Source organism: Quercus lobata, chromosome 1 (genome assembly GCF_001633185.2).
Source record: "Quercus lobata isolate SW786 chromosome 1, ValleyOak3.0 Primary Assembly, whole genome shotgun sequence".
NCBI lineage: Eukaryota > Viridiplantae > Streptophyta > Magnoliopsida > Fagales > Fagaceae > Quercus > Quercus lobata.
The window spans coordinates 12,134,831-12,147,513 of NC_044904.1; the positions used below are offsets into that span (position 1 = coordinate 12,134,831).

At 33.7% G+C, this 12,683-nt stretch overlaps 2 protein-coding genes across 3 annotated transcripts; one reads left to right on the forward strand and one right to left on the reverse strand.

Moving 5' to 3' along the window:
• Positions 1-549: 549 nt before the first annotated feature.
• LOC115979137 (uncharacterized protein At2g27730, mitochondrial) lies at positions 550-4,784 on the reverse strand. Of its 2 annotated transcripts, XM_031101112.1 has the most exons (5): positions 4,560-4,669; positions 4,309-4,345; positions 3,583-3,703; positions 1,799-1,837; positions 550-1,118 (listed from the first exon to the last, which is right to left on the reverse strand). In XM_031101112.1, the coding sequence occupies exons 3-5, from the start codon at positions 3,682-3,684 to the stop codon at positions 903-905; spliced, it is 357 nt and encodes a 118-aa protein (XP_030956972.1). In that variant the 5' UTR covers positions 3,685-3,703; positions 4,309-4,345; positions 4,560-4,669; the 3' UTR covers positions 550-902. The 2 variants fall into 2 exon arrangements, with proteins under 2 accessions (XP_030956972.1, XP_030956966.1); XM_031101106.1 differs by lacking the exon at positions 4,309-4,345 and having other exon boundaries at positions 4,560-4,784.
• Positions 4,785-8,622: 3,838 nt separating this feature from the next.
• Positions 8,623-11,081, forward strand: LOC115979152 (40S ribosomal protein S25-like). Its single transcript, XM_031101123.1, has 4 exons — positions 8,623-8,731; positions 9,208-9,282; positions 9,424-9,558; positions 10,660-11,081. The coding sequence occupies exons 1-4, from the start codon at positions 8,729-8,731 to the stop codon at positions 10,771-10,773; spliced, it is 327 nt and encodes a 108-aa protein (XP_030956983.1). The 5' UTR covers positions 8,623-8,728; the 3' UTR covers positions 10,774-11,081.
• The last annotated feature ends 1,602 nt before the right edge of the window (positions 11,082-12,683 follow it).

Below are 12,683 nucleotides of genomic sequence, written 5' to 3' on the forward strand. Positions count from 1 at the left end.
GTCGAGTCATATTATCCATAAGTGAACTGTCGACACATCATCTATTGGAAGAGAAGAGATGAGGGATAAGCATCAACACCAACCAATACAATAAGCAGAGAGCAGACAACGGAACAAGGATGTAAAGCAGTGATTAACTACTTTTATAAATGAAGTTAACATTGTCACATGATTTTGATCAAGATTGAGTGATATAATTCATTATAAATCACTACATTTATAATGATTTAGACTTCAGTAAATGAATGTATGATCTTTTCTAAGTTTTTTTTTTTTTTCGTTATTAAGCAAGAAAGGATAATCTTCTCAAAAAAATAAAAGTAAGAAAAGATAAGGGCTGATTAGCCATGAAAACTCTACTCAGTGTAACCAAAATAACTTCCTGTCCACAGGACATAAGGATCAATTTTGTGCTAGCTAGGATCAATTTTGTATAGTCTTTTCGAGGTTGGTACTTTGCTTCTATTCAAGGAACACAAACAAATTACTAATTAACGAACAACTAGTATTCAGTTCTCATGCTGAAGTTGATTCATTAACGAAACAAAATTTCGCTGAAGCTTGTATTTCATTCTCATCTGCTAATAACAATGATAACCATCACCTGCCATCCCATGTCATAGAATTGACAATATTAAAATAATTGCGCTGTCCAAAAAAAAAAAAAATTTGAATAGTGCCTCCACATTGTAAATATTCTCCGAAACAGGGTCACCATGAACCCGTGCCAAACTCAAGAATTATAAAAGCACATAAAACGCAGTTATAATCTGATGCAACAAATACAGAGAGGGAGCACAGTGAAGTTGATGTATCTTTATTAAACTCTTGCCAAAGATCCAGTAGTGTAAAGAAAACTACTTATCATCTTTTTTAACTGTTCATGTCAAAGCACAGTAACCTCAGTCCTGGACTTCTGGCTTCTTTGCAGTACCTTTAAGGTACCATCCAAGAGAAGCGAAAACCGTGATAGTACCAGCTAGAACTGCATAGTTCCGGTACTTGTCAGTGGATACTTTTTCAGTTGATGCTCCAGATGCTGAGGATGAGCTGGTTGGTTTGGCATCTGTGGCTGATCCTCCTGAGCTTGTGGCAGGTTTTTCTTCTGGTTTAGGGCCCTGAGAACATCAACTCATTAAGCATTACTTTTTTCCAGGGATAACTACATAAGGATATCAAGCAAACTAAGTTCCCAGAGAGAAAATGGAATATCTAATTTTTACCACATTCCTAGAGGCTTCAGCATGAAATTTGAGTTAATATGGAAGTTGAAAAAAAAAAAATTTTTGAGCTAACTCAATAACCCAATTCAATTTGAGACAATCAAAAATGCCATTTTTTTTGCTGGATGAGACCATCAAAATTAATTTTAACTGCAATGGATACATGATATATTAAGCTGACACAGTTCCGTCTAGTCTATGGAGTTCAGTCAAGTTTTGACTTTCAAGTCCTAGTCAATTAACCAAAGTACTGAACACAGACAAACCAAACAAATCAACCGAGTTTTGGAACAGTAGCTCAAAAAGCAACTAATACATAGCAAACTAAGAAACTATTTAACCATTTAAGAGAGAGTAAAGACAGTTTAAAACACAACTGCATACACTGTGAACCCCTGTTTTATAATCATATCTACTTTTTTTTAAACAAGCCACATCAAGCAAGATCCTAAGTATCAAGTACGACTATATAAGCTTAAGGTGAAAATCAAGATCTTTAATATAATCATGCAGTGCATAAATTCACCGAAGTCTAAACACACAGATGCAGACAGACAAAGTATACTTGTTCATACCTTCCGTGCAAGCTTCTCCAATTTCTCTTGCTCGACTTTCTGCATTATTACGAAAAGATTTGTCAAAACACAGACACAAAAGCACTACAGACATGATAAACAAGCAGATACTCCGTTGTGAGTTGTGATTGGAAGATATAATCAGATCACTCATTATGGCAAACATATAGAGAGAGATTTTTATCCAAAGTCAGATACAACTGTGCTAGAGAAGTTTAACAGAAATCCCAGACTTTCTAAATTGCCAATATCAACCATCGTCTCTAATTTAATACTGGGACCTCTGATTTAGTCATAATTTCTACTCAAAACCTTTGCTTAATCAATGCTCAAAGGAACAACACAACTCCCACCAAACAAACTTCACAACGATCTCATTATCTCTTTTCAATGACAACACATTCCTCTCCGCCAAAAGGATGTTTTCAAGATCTTTAAGTAAAGAACAATTAGATTATCATCCGTTAATCAACGGGGGAGGAAACCCAGTAAATCTAGCGCTAACAATTCCCAGCAAAATTTATGTCTACATGGGCTTGATAATGATTTTCTAGATAATTGGCACCCACTCCCCACTTCATTCTTTTCCTCCCATTGTTTCTCTGTCCACACATGCACAGTAACAAGCACACATGTTGTAAAATAGATAAAACTGAGATACTCAAAAAAAAATCTTATGGTTGTTATAATTATAAACAGAAAAATCAACAACTAATATAATAATAAACCTAGGCATTGTTTAGAAAATCAAGATCTATTACACTTCTCCATCTGGAATTCACCACCATCTTGATGCACTATGATTATAAATTTGTAAAAAGTATAAGTTTAATCTTCAAAACAAGTATTCTCAATTTATTTTACTAATTATATAAATCCTAACAACTTCCAACTGGTGTTTCCATGTGTATATCAGATTTTTCAGCAACATTTTTCGGTTTTCTTTCCCCTTCTCATTTACAAATCCATATCCCATAGTACAGGGGAATAAACTTAGTTCTCAATCAATTTCTCAAATTTAGTTTAGGGCTACTATATAAATTTCCAAACAGTTCCTGTCCTCTTCAAGACAAGTATCTTGAAAACTATCCTGTTCATGCCCAAATTTACTATCATAATCAACACAAGCAAGAGAAAATAAAAGAGATTTTATAAATGAATAAGTTGTGTTATTACACATGCACATTAAAAATAATAATAATACTAAATAAAATAGCATTTGCATATTAAATATAGAACACTTGTTCCAAAAATGGAGGAGAGTCAGTACACAACCAAACTATAATCCAAAACTATATCATTTGGCCAAATTGATTAACTGACTTTCAACACCCATTGCAAGGATTAGCATGGATCTCTGCTAAAGTAGTAAGGCATTAAACTGATCATTGTAGTCTCACTCTCACCACCTCAGCTCACAGAAAAAGGGGGAAAACATAAATTAGTTTTTTTCAACTGTTATATATTCCAAATGGCGCCTTGCCCCAACCAACTGACCACATTAGTTTCAGCTGGAATACTCAACCATACTCAAGACAAATCACTTTTTTTCTATAAATACCAAAACCCAGTTCTTGGATTTAAAATGGCCAAATAAAACAGTATTCCAATAAACAAGATACAACAAGAGGAAGGCAAAATAAAAGAGTATATCAAAATATGATAAAATGAGAAAAATAGGTTCAAACTAAGGAAAGAAATAACATAAACATATACATAATTCCCTCTGCACCTTGATAACATCCTCGTCTTTCAAAAATAAAATATGGGGCTTCCTAGATTACCTTAATGTAAATATTTTCTGCAGCTTTTTCCTCCTCGCTAAGCACTTTGCCACTACTGGAAAACCTTCGAGACACAAATCTTGTAGCTATCCTTGTCGCCATTGCAATTGGATTATTTTCCCTGTAAATGAGATAATGGATGATAAAATAATACCATAAACCCAACAAACTTTACTCACACGATCAAATAATAAAACTAAACCAGACTCTTGTGCACATTATTGTATGATTGTGCTTCGACTGCACGTTTAAATTTTATAACTCGTTGATAGCTCCTTGTACATTTGGTACATCCCACAGTAGATGGTCATTAACAAACAGAAAGACCCACCTGCCCAAATGCAACCCATGATTCATTGTCACCTCACTCTCCACCTTACTCTTACAAGGGAAAGCGGTGCCATTTGAAATAAAACCCATTTTCCATTCTCAAACCACTTCTTAATACAAGTGGGTCGATTAGCAAACTTCACTTTCGTGTATAGCATTATGATTACAAGTTCACAACCACATTCAATATAAGAAATGCGACTTTTTTACTGTTATACCAATAAGTTTCTACTTCATTTCACAGGACACATTCCATTGAAACACACACACATAGATACACATTTCCATGGAATATGATTTTTCAAAGAATCTTTAGAAATTTCATGTGCATAAAAGTAATTTTTTCCCAACGGTTAAAAAAAAAAAAAAACCCTAACAATTAATTTCAGAAAACACAACACCGGTCACTTCTCCACAATCAAATTTCGAAAACCTGTACATATTCAAGTCCATCTGAGTACTGTATATACAATGGAGGAGGCTAGAAATGCTAAGTATGAATCGGATAGTCAATGGAATTTCCAGCTAAAGATGTCTATAAGGAAATAACTGTGAAAACAAAAATAAGGACCAAACCAATTACATAATAGGGAAAAATATTACAGAAAATGTGACAAAGAGAGATCTGAGAGAGAGAGATGGCTCACCAAGCAATTCGCAGATTGAAAGACAGACAGAGAGAGAGAGGTGTGAAGAAGAGTGGTTTTGGTTTTGTGGTTTTTATTTTGATAAATGAAATGGCCCTGGTTTGTAGTTAGTACCTGAGAGTGGCTGGAAGTTATTTGCCGTCTGATTTAAGATAAGGATTGATTCGTTGGAAGTTCGAACCTGTGCTAATTTACATTTTAGCTTAATTTTTATGCATTAAAAAAAAAAAAAAAAAAAAGAGAGAGAAGGTTGAGAGAGTTCAAATCTACTCATAATGATAGTTCTTTATTATCAGACGAAAATATCAATCGATTTTTGGTGTACGTACGGATTGAACCTCGGATCTCTTATTCAACTATCGGAGACTTTACTAATTGAATTAACTGTAATCTATCTTACTCCAATCAAGTGGATATGTCACAACAAAAATTTTAATAAGTCATTTGACTTTTTTAAATAATGATCGTTAGGTTGAGGATCCAGCATGCTAACCTACAAACTGTATGTTAATATTTTAAGATTATGTTTTTATTGCTGTTGTAATTTGTTAAAGTTCTTTAATTTGAATGGTTGTAAATTGTATTTTTAATATTGTGATAATTTGTTAGTTTTTTTTTTTTTTTTTTTTTAGAATAGTATTGGGTTTAAGTTGTTAATTTTTAAAACCTCACTATCTATCTAAGTTATTACTTTTATATTATATGGTTTAAAATATAATTTTCTTAAATTTTAAGGAGTATTCATGATAATATATAATATTTTAAAGTGGAAGCTCAATTAATAATCTAATTTTGGTTCTAATTGCACTCAAAATTTGTGCCAAGTGTCTTTAGTTTTTATATATAATATATATATAATTACTTCAATTTTATACCAAGTGTCATTTCCCTTATACTATAATTTTGTGTCAATTATATTTAAATGCAAATTCATGTATCTAAATTAAAAATTATGTAAGGACTCAATTTGAATTTATCATACTTTAATTTAATGTGTAAGTATGTACGTACGTATGTATGTATTTTGATTGTTCTCAATTACACTCATGCAGATATAAGGATTATTATAAGCTAGTAAAAAATTATTTCACAATATAGTTCATGTTTTGACAACTCACAACTATGGTTTATAAATATTTAGTATTTTTTCGCATTTTGGTTGTAATTTGTTGGTATTAATTATTTTGTGTAATCACAAATTATATGAATCTTGTGAGAGACATCCAGTTAATTAGGATATTTGATAATTTATCATTTATATGTTACTAATTAACCAAATAATCTATTTTTAATATTTAGGGGAAAAAATATAGAAGAGTTGCTATTTGACTTGAACATGTGCAAATAACTTTTAAGGTATGTTTGGTATGTTGTAATAATTCCTATAATGGAATAGTTATTTATGTGTAATAGCAATTCAGTCATTTGGTTGCATCTTTATTACATAGATTAGTTATTACATTGGAATGACTATTCCTTAAATTGAAGAATAGTTATTCCTCTTTAAAATAGATGTAATAGCTATTCTTTAGTATATATAATAGGTTTTAAAATTAATATATTTCTAAAAATATAAAGTTTCCTTATACATCATATTTTACAAGCTTTCCATATGTAACAACCAAACTTATGAATAGTAATAATTATTCTATTATAATGTCTTCTATTCCCAGTAATAAAGATTACTATTCCTAATGCAATCTACATTCAGTGTACCAAACGTATCCTTAAGAATAAAAAATAGTAGGGTTGTACGCAAGCTAGATTGGACGGGTTGAAGGGCAAAATTTAAACCAATCCATCGTGGCCAAATCGTCGTCGACTCACCAAACTCCATAAATGGCAGGTCGGTTGGAAATTTGGGTTATTCAATTTGGTGGATTGGGCCTGTTAGGTAAGTTAGTTTTTGTTTTATGTTATAAATTAAACATATAAAATTATTTTATTATTGTTGGATAAACTTAAGAAGTTGTTTTTTCTATAAATCCCTTAAGCCATCGAATAAAATTATAAAAAGTATCCCACTTTCATGTAGATCAAAAAACACTTGTCTTAAGCTATGGGTACTTTGTTTTTCTAAAAAAAAAAAGAAAAAAAAAGAATATGAGTACCAAATTTGTTTTACTGAATAAGTACCATTACCATATTCATATCCTTAAGTCAGCTTACAAATACGTTAGGAAAGCATAATTTATTTTCCATACTATCATCAAATCATCGTGTTAACAAAAAAAAAAACCATAAAATTGATAAGAGATATTGGTGGTTAAAAAAAAAAAAAAAAAAACACTAAACTTGCCACCCAATCCAATCCGTTGCTTTAATAGTTGAACCTATCCAATCCGCTTAAATATTAATATCATATCCTTGTGGGTTGGTATGGGGCAAAAAAAGTTGGACAATTTGAGTGAATTAAGTGGATTGATGCACATGTCCAAAAAAAGTCATCTATTTAAATTGTGTGATTTTGACTTCAACCCGATCATAAACAATAAGTCTATAGTCACAAATTGCCAAGGTGGCAAGTTATGAATGGTAAACAATAAAATAATAGGCTTAATTGAGAATCTATAAAAATTTGTTAACTTAACTATTGTGAAAAATATAGTGAAAATTGTTATGTTTGTAGCATCCACATCCGGATCTTAAATCCCATCTTATTTTACCATCCCAAAAACCTATTTTATCAATTATACAATACCGTTTTACAATACACCCAACATCCCAACTTTTATTTTCCTATTCTACTCATTAAAATAATATTTTCCCACAATAAAATAATATAAATTCTACAATAAAATAATATTTAAATTTTATCTATCACTCCTCTCTCTCTGAGTATCTGTCCCTCTCTCAACAACCAAACAACCCAATTATCACCGCACCACCACCACCATGCCTACCACGCCACCATGCCCACTGCCCACCAAATCCCACCGGAACCAAAAACCCAAACTAAGGAAAAAAAAAAAAAAAAAACCACCAGATCACTGCCACATCCAACCCATCTGAACCCAAAAGATAAAACCCACACAAAACCCACACAAAACCCAGATCGGCGAAAGCACAAAACCAAATCGGCGAAACCATTTGACCCACGGCGCCACCAGATCAACGCCGCCAACATCAATCCATGCCTCACTGCAAAACCCACACAAAAACCAGATCGGCGAAAGCACAAAACCAGATCGGCGAAACCATTTGACCCACGGCGCCACCAGATCAACGCCGCCACCAACGCCGCCAACATCAATCCATGCCTCACTGCAAAACCCACACAAAACCCAGATCGGCGAAAGCACAAAACCAGATCGGCGAAACCATTTGACCCACGGCGCCACCAGATCAACGCTGCCAACATCACGCCACATCCAGCCCATCATCAGCGATCTTGAGCGATCCATCATCGGCGACATTGGCAACCCACCAATCTCCACCGATCCAAACCTACGCCACCACCTGACCCATGATTCACCGATACACCGATCCACCGATCTCCATGTCGTGACCACGAACCAAACCCAGCTATAGTGCAAGCCTTGAACGAGAAAGAGAGATGTGAGATGAGAAAAAGAGTGAGGAAGGAATCCATAACAAACCCATCGGAATTTATAGCAGACTGATCTGAGATATATATATATTTTTTTTATATGGAAACAAACTGATCTGAGATAGAGTAGAGAGCAGAACGAGAGGAGGAAGAGAGAGAAAAGAAAGAGAAATAACGAGAGAGGAGAGAGAAATTCTCGGGTTAAATGAGAGAGGAGAGAGAAATGAGAGTATTAAAAAAAAAAAAATTTTTATAACATTCAGCTACAATACCATCTTACATTTGAGATGGTACTGTAGCTAAATCCCAAATTTGGAATTGGCATATTGCATATGGCCTTCCCATTGTTGAGTAGTTTTGGGGCTTAAATGCCAAATGTTCCTAACATTTGCCATATAGAAGCCCCACTGCTGATGCTCTAATGTTACTTAGTAAATGCAAATAGAGACAGTTCACGTGGAAACGACCGTAGGAGATAGTAGCCCTAAAAGCTTCGATTCTCAAAACCCTAGTATTTCTTTCCTTGCTTTAGGCTTTTTCAAAACCCTAGCAAGCTCTGAGCCTCACACCTTCTTCTTCACCAAACGGTGCCTCTGCTCCACTCTGACCCTCGAGCAACATGGTAAGCTCACACAACGCTTCTTCAACTCCTTCCTTTCGTTAATCTCTTATTGCATTTGTTTGGTTTCTGAGAATGTTTGAGGAAAAACAATAGAAAATATTGGAACTTCCGAGATGTGAATATGTCGAGGTTTTGTTGCATATTGCTTTCTGGGTTTTGCTTTTCTGCTTTATTCTTGCTAGATCTGATATTAGTGAACTTAAATTGAAATCCAGAGTCTGTGTTCTGTTTTCTTTTTGTACTTTTTCTCAAGTGCCAAACGCAGATTTATCTATTGTGATATTTAATGAAGCTGAATAGTCTTATAGGCTCTGTCTCAATTTCAAGATTGAAAGTATTGGGTATTGTTTTTTTGCACCAATTTATTTGTTTAGATTCCAAACAGGGGATAATACATGTAGTATTTAGTGCAGAGTTAATATGATTTTTGTGCTATGAAGATTTATTTATTTATTTATTTTTTGTTATTCTAATAGGCACCTAAGAAGGAAAAGGCTCCTCCTCCGTCCTCGAAGCCAGCCAAATCCGGCGGAGGAAAGCAGAAGAAGAAGGTTTGATAATGTCTTTGGATTCAGAATTTGATTTTTTTTTTTTAAATTTTAAACTTTGTATGGTGGTTCAAATTATAGATTGTAGAAATAGGTAATGTGGGTTTGGCTTTGAATACTAATACTATTTGGTGATGTATACAGAAATGGAGCAAGGGAAAGCAAAAGGAGAAGGTGAACAACATGGTTTTGTTTGATCAGGGAACCTATGACAAGCTCCTTGTGGAAGCTCCAAAGTACAAGCTTATCACACCTTCCATCTTGTCCGACAGATTGAGGGTATAGTCTGAACTTGACTCTTTCTGTATCAGTTTCTTCATATTTTATGTGGTTACGCAATGTTATGCGAATGAGAAATGCTTGTGTAGTTGGTCTTGAAAGAGAAGTTAGTTGGATTACAATAATTATCATTGACATTTTCCAATTGCAAATTATTACTTGGAGGATTAAAATCATTGCTTCTCAAGATGACCCACACTTTTACTGATTGAGCTATTAGGACATGTTTGATGGGAACCCGACGTGGGTATACTATATAGAGAACCCATTATCACTTCCAAGTGTCTGCTTGCTCCTAGTTCCTCACTGAACAAATCATGTTCCTCCTTTATGATATAATATGTTTTGACAACTTGGTATCAGTCTAACATAACTGACATCCTTTCACCTTCATTACTAGTAATGGGATCATTCTTGTTTACCCTAAAAAGTGCTCATAAAATAAAGAAAGAAAATGGAAGTAATAAGAATATTTTATTGATGCTCAAGTACAAGATGAATAAGAGGAGTACATAGAGCATCAAAATGTACATTTATTTGCTTTTGAAAGTTGTCTCTCTTTTTACCTAATGTCTGGCTGTCACTTGGATTTGTTTTGACCAACACCAACACCAACACCAACACATTTGCTAGTTTGAAATTTAACTTAATACACAGTAAATTATATTTTATCATTAATACTACTCTCTGTTAATGCTGAACTTAATTTGTAACTAAGGGCTGGCATAGAGGGCATAGTGATTAGTTAAATATATAAAACAAGGAATGAAACAAACTAGAAAATACAGTGATTCTCCCCTCATGTTTGGATGTTCAAGGTAGACAGGAAATAGAACGAAGAAACTTCATTATAGCATGATCAGTCACATCTTCTAAGAATTTAAGCTAATCTATTGGCTATCGCCTTATTGGACATTTTTCTTGGGCGATATTATGGACATCACTCTTGTAACAATTTAAATAAAGATGCATTTTATCTGTTGTTTAATACTTGCGAATTGTGTGTCCCTCTACTCTTTATCCAAGAAGTTGTTCTTTTGTTTGATTGAATATCTTTTGGCATGCTAGTGAAGTTGATTTCCTTTTCTTGACCATTATCAGATCAATGGATCATTGGCACGCCGGGCAATTAAGGATCTGATGGCAAGAGGTTCCATTAGGCTGGTATCTGCTCATGCAAGCCAGCAGATCTACACCAGGTCCACCAATACTTGAACATGAAGAGTGAGCGACATAACAGTTTTCTGTTCAAGGAACTAGTGTCTCTTATTATGTTCTGGTAGCTACATTTTGCTCGTTTTGTGCCGTATGAGCACAGATTTTTTGTTCATGATTAAAATCCGTACTGCACCATTAGTCATTTTAAGTAGTTTAAATTATTGTAGGGTTTGCCTCTTCTCCCACAAGAGAAGAATCCTTTTTTTCCCCTCCCCTGTCTTTTGTGGGGAAAATATTGATGAGTTTATCCTGGTATTTGTTATCACCTTATACCAATTTAAATATCAGTTTTTTTCTTTTTTTCTCTCGTGATTTGGGATTTTGCGTTCACTTGAACATTTAGAGCAGTGGTTGGAACTTGGAATCAATTTTTATCTTGGCAAGCTGACTTAGAACTACAACAAACAAAGTCTTAGTGCCAAAATTTGGGGTTGGCTATGGATACGCAACAAATTAATTAGGTTTTTCCATATATATTCTTTTCCTCTATTCTACTCTATCTAAAATCATAATCTCAATTACTTCCGTAATTGACGTGTCTGTTATTATTACTTCTAATGTGGCTTAGAACTAATATGATTTGGTTATTATTATTATATTTATCTCAAGGTCCATTTCATGGTGAGATCTTCTTTCTAAGATCCCATAATTATATCTGTAATGCTGCTTTGTATCTCTAGTTTATCAGGATAATCGTTTTGCGCATTTTCCCTGTGACTACCAGCCCCCCTGCTCTGGTTCCATTGCTATTGGAGGATGTATGAGTCATGAGTTGGTGGTCTCTTGGGGGAGAGTCCAAGCAATCAGGTGGCTTGGGTATTTTGCTAGAGTTGTCTTGAGAGGGTGGGCCAGTAATGTATCTGCACAGCGATGCATAGAGGGTGTATACTCTATTTGTTAGATACCAACATGAGCTTAAACCGTAGTGCAGTTGGTTTCAAGCCTAGATTTGAAGAGTTTTTTTGAAGAAATTTGGGTCTCTATTGGGTATTATAATTGAGATGGTTGTGGGCACTGTCACATTAAATGAGTGGTTTCCCCTACCGTATAACCAAGGATAAAGCGGTCACTATGGAACGTGTGACACGAGGGAACTGGTGGATAATTTTCTTATGGTTACTAAGTGAAGAGAATTTTTGGTCCTAGGTCTTAGACCAAGTATCAATTCCAAGTTTGTGTGGTTGCTGTAACAAAAAGTCTACTACTAACCAATATGATGAATTAAATGAAGATTGATCAAATATGATAGTATAACAACACAAATAGTGAATAAGAAAACCAATAATAATAGACCAAAAGTGCAATTCTGAGTAAAAGTTTTAAGTTAAATTTCAAAGTGAAAGCTATTACAACCCTTAACGACGAGTCCAAATCTTTTATCCTACTTTTTCTGCTCCATTTTATACTCCACTAATAAAAACTTGCCACGTGTTCACCTAATTAATTAAATACTATTATTAATTAATAACGGTAATATTAATAAGTCAATAATGATAATATTTAATTAATTATGTGAACATGTGGCAAGTTTTTATTTGTGGAGTATAGAGTGGAGCAAAAAAATTAAGACAGAAGATTTGAACTCACGTAACGACATATTTGGTTCATAAACTGCCGTCATTAATACAGATTCATATGAAATTTGATATAACCTTTTGTTGTTTCATAAAATTCTCTTCTATTGTGAATGATATATTACATACCTAATTTTTTATAATAAGATCATAATAGGAAAATAGAGACATTAAAAATGGCCAGATACCACTTTTTTTGAAAATATTTTGCAATTTACCACTGTTTGCAAAATATTTAGTAATCTACTACTTTTTTAAAACTCGATTTTGTGGAAATTGAGTTTTCCATGGTACTCGAGTACCATGAAAAATTTTTAAAATTTTTTCATGTAA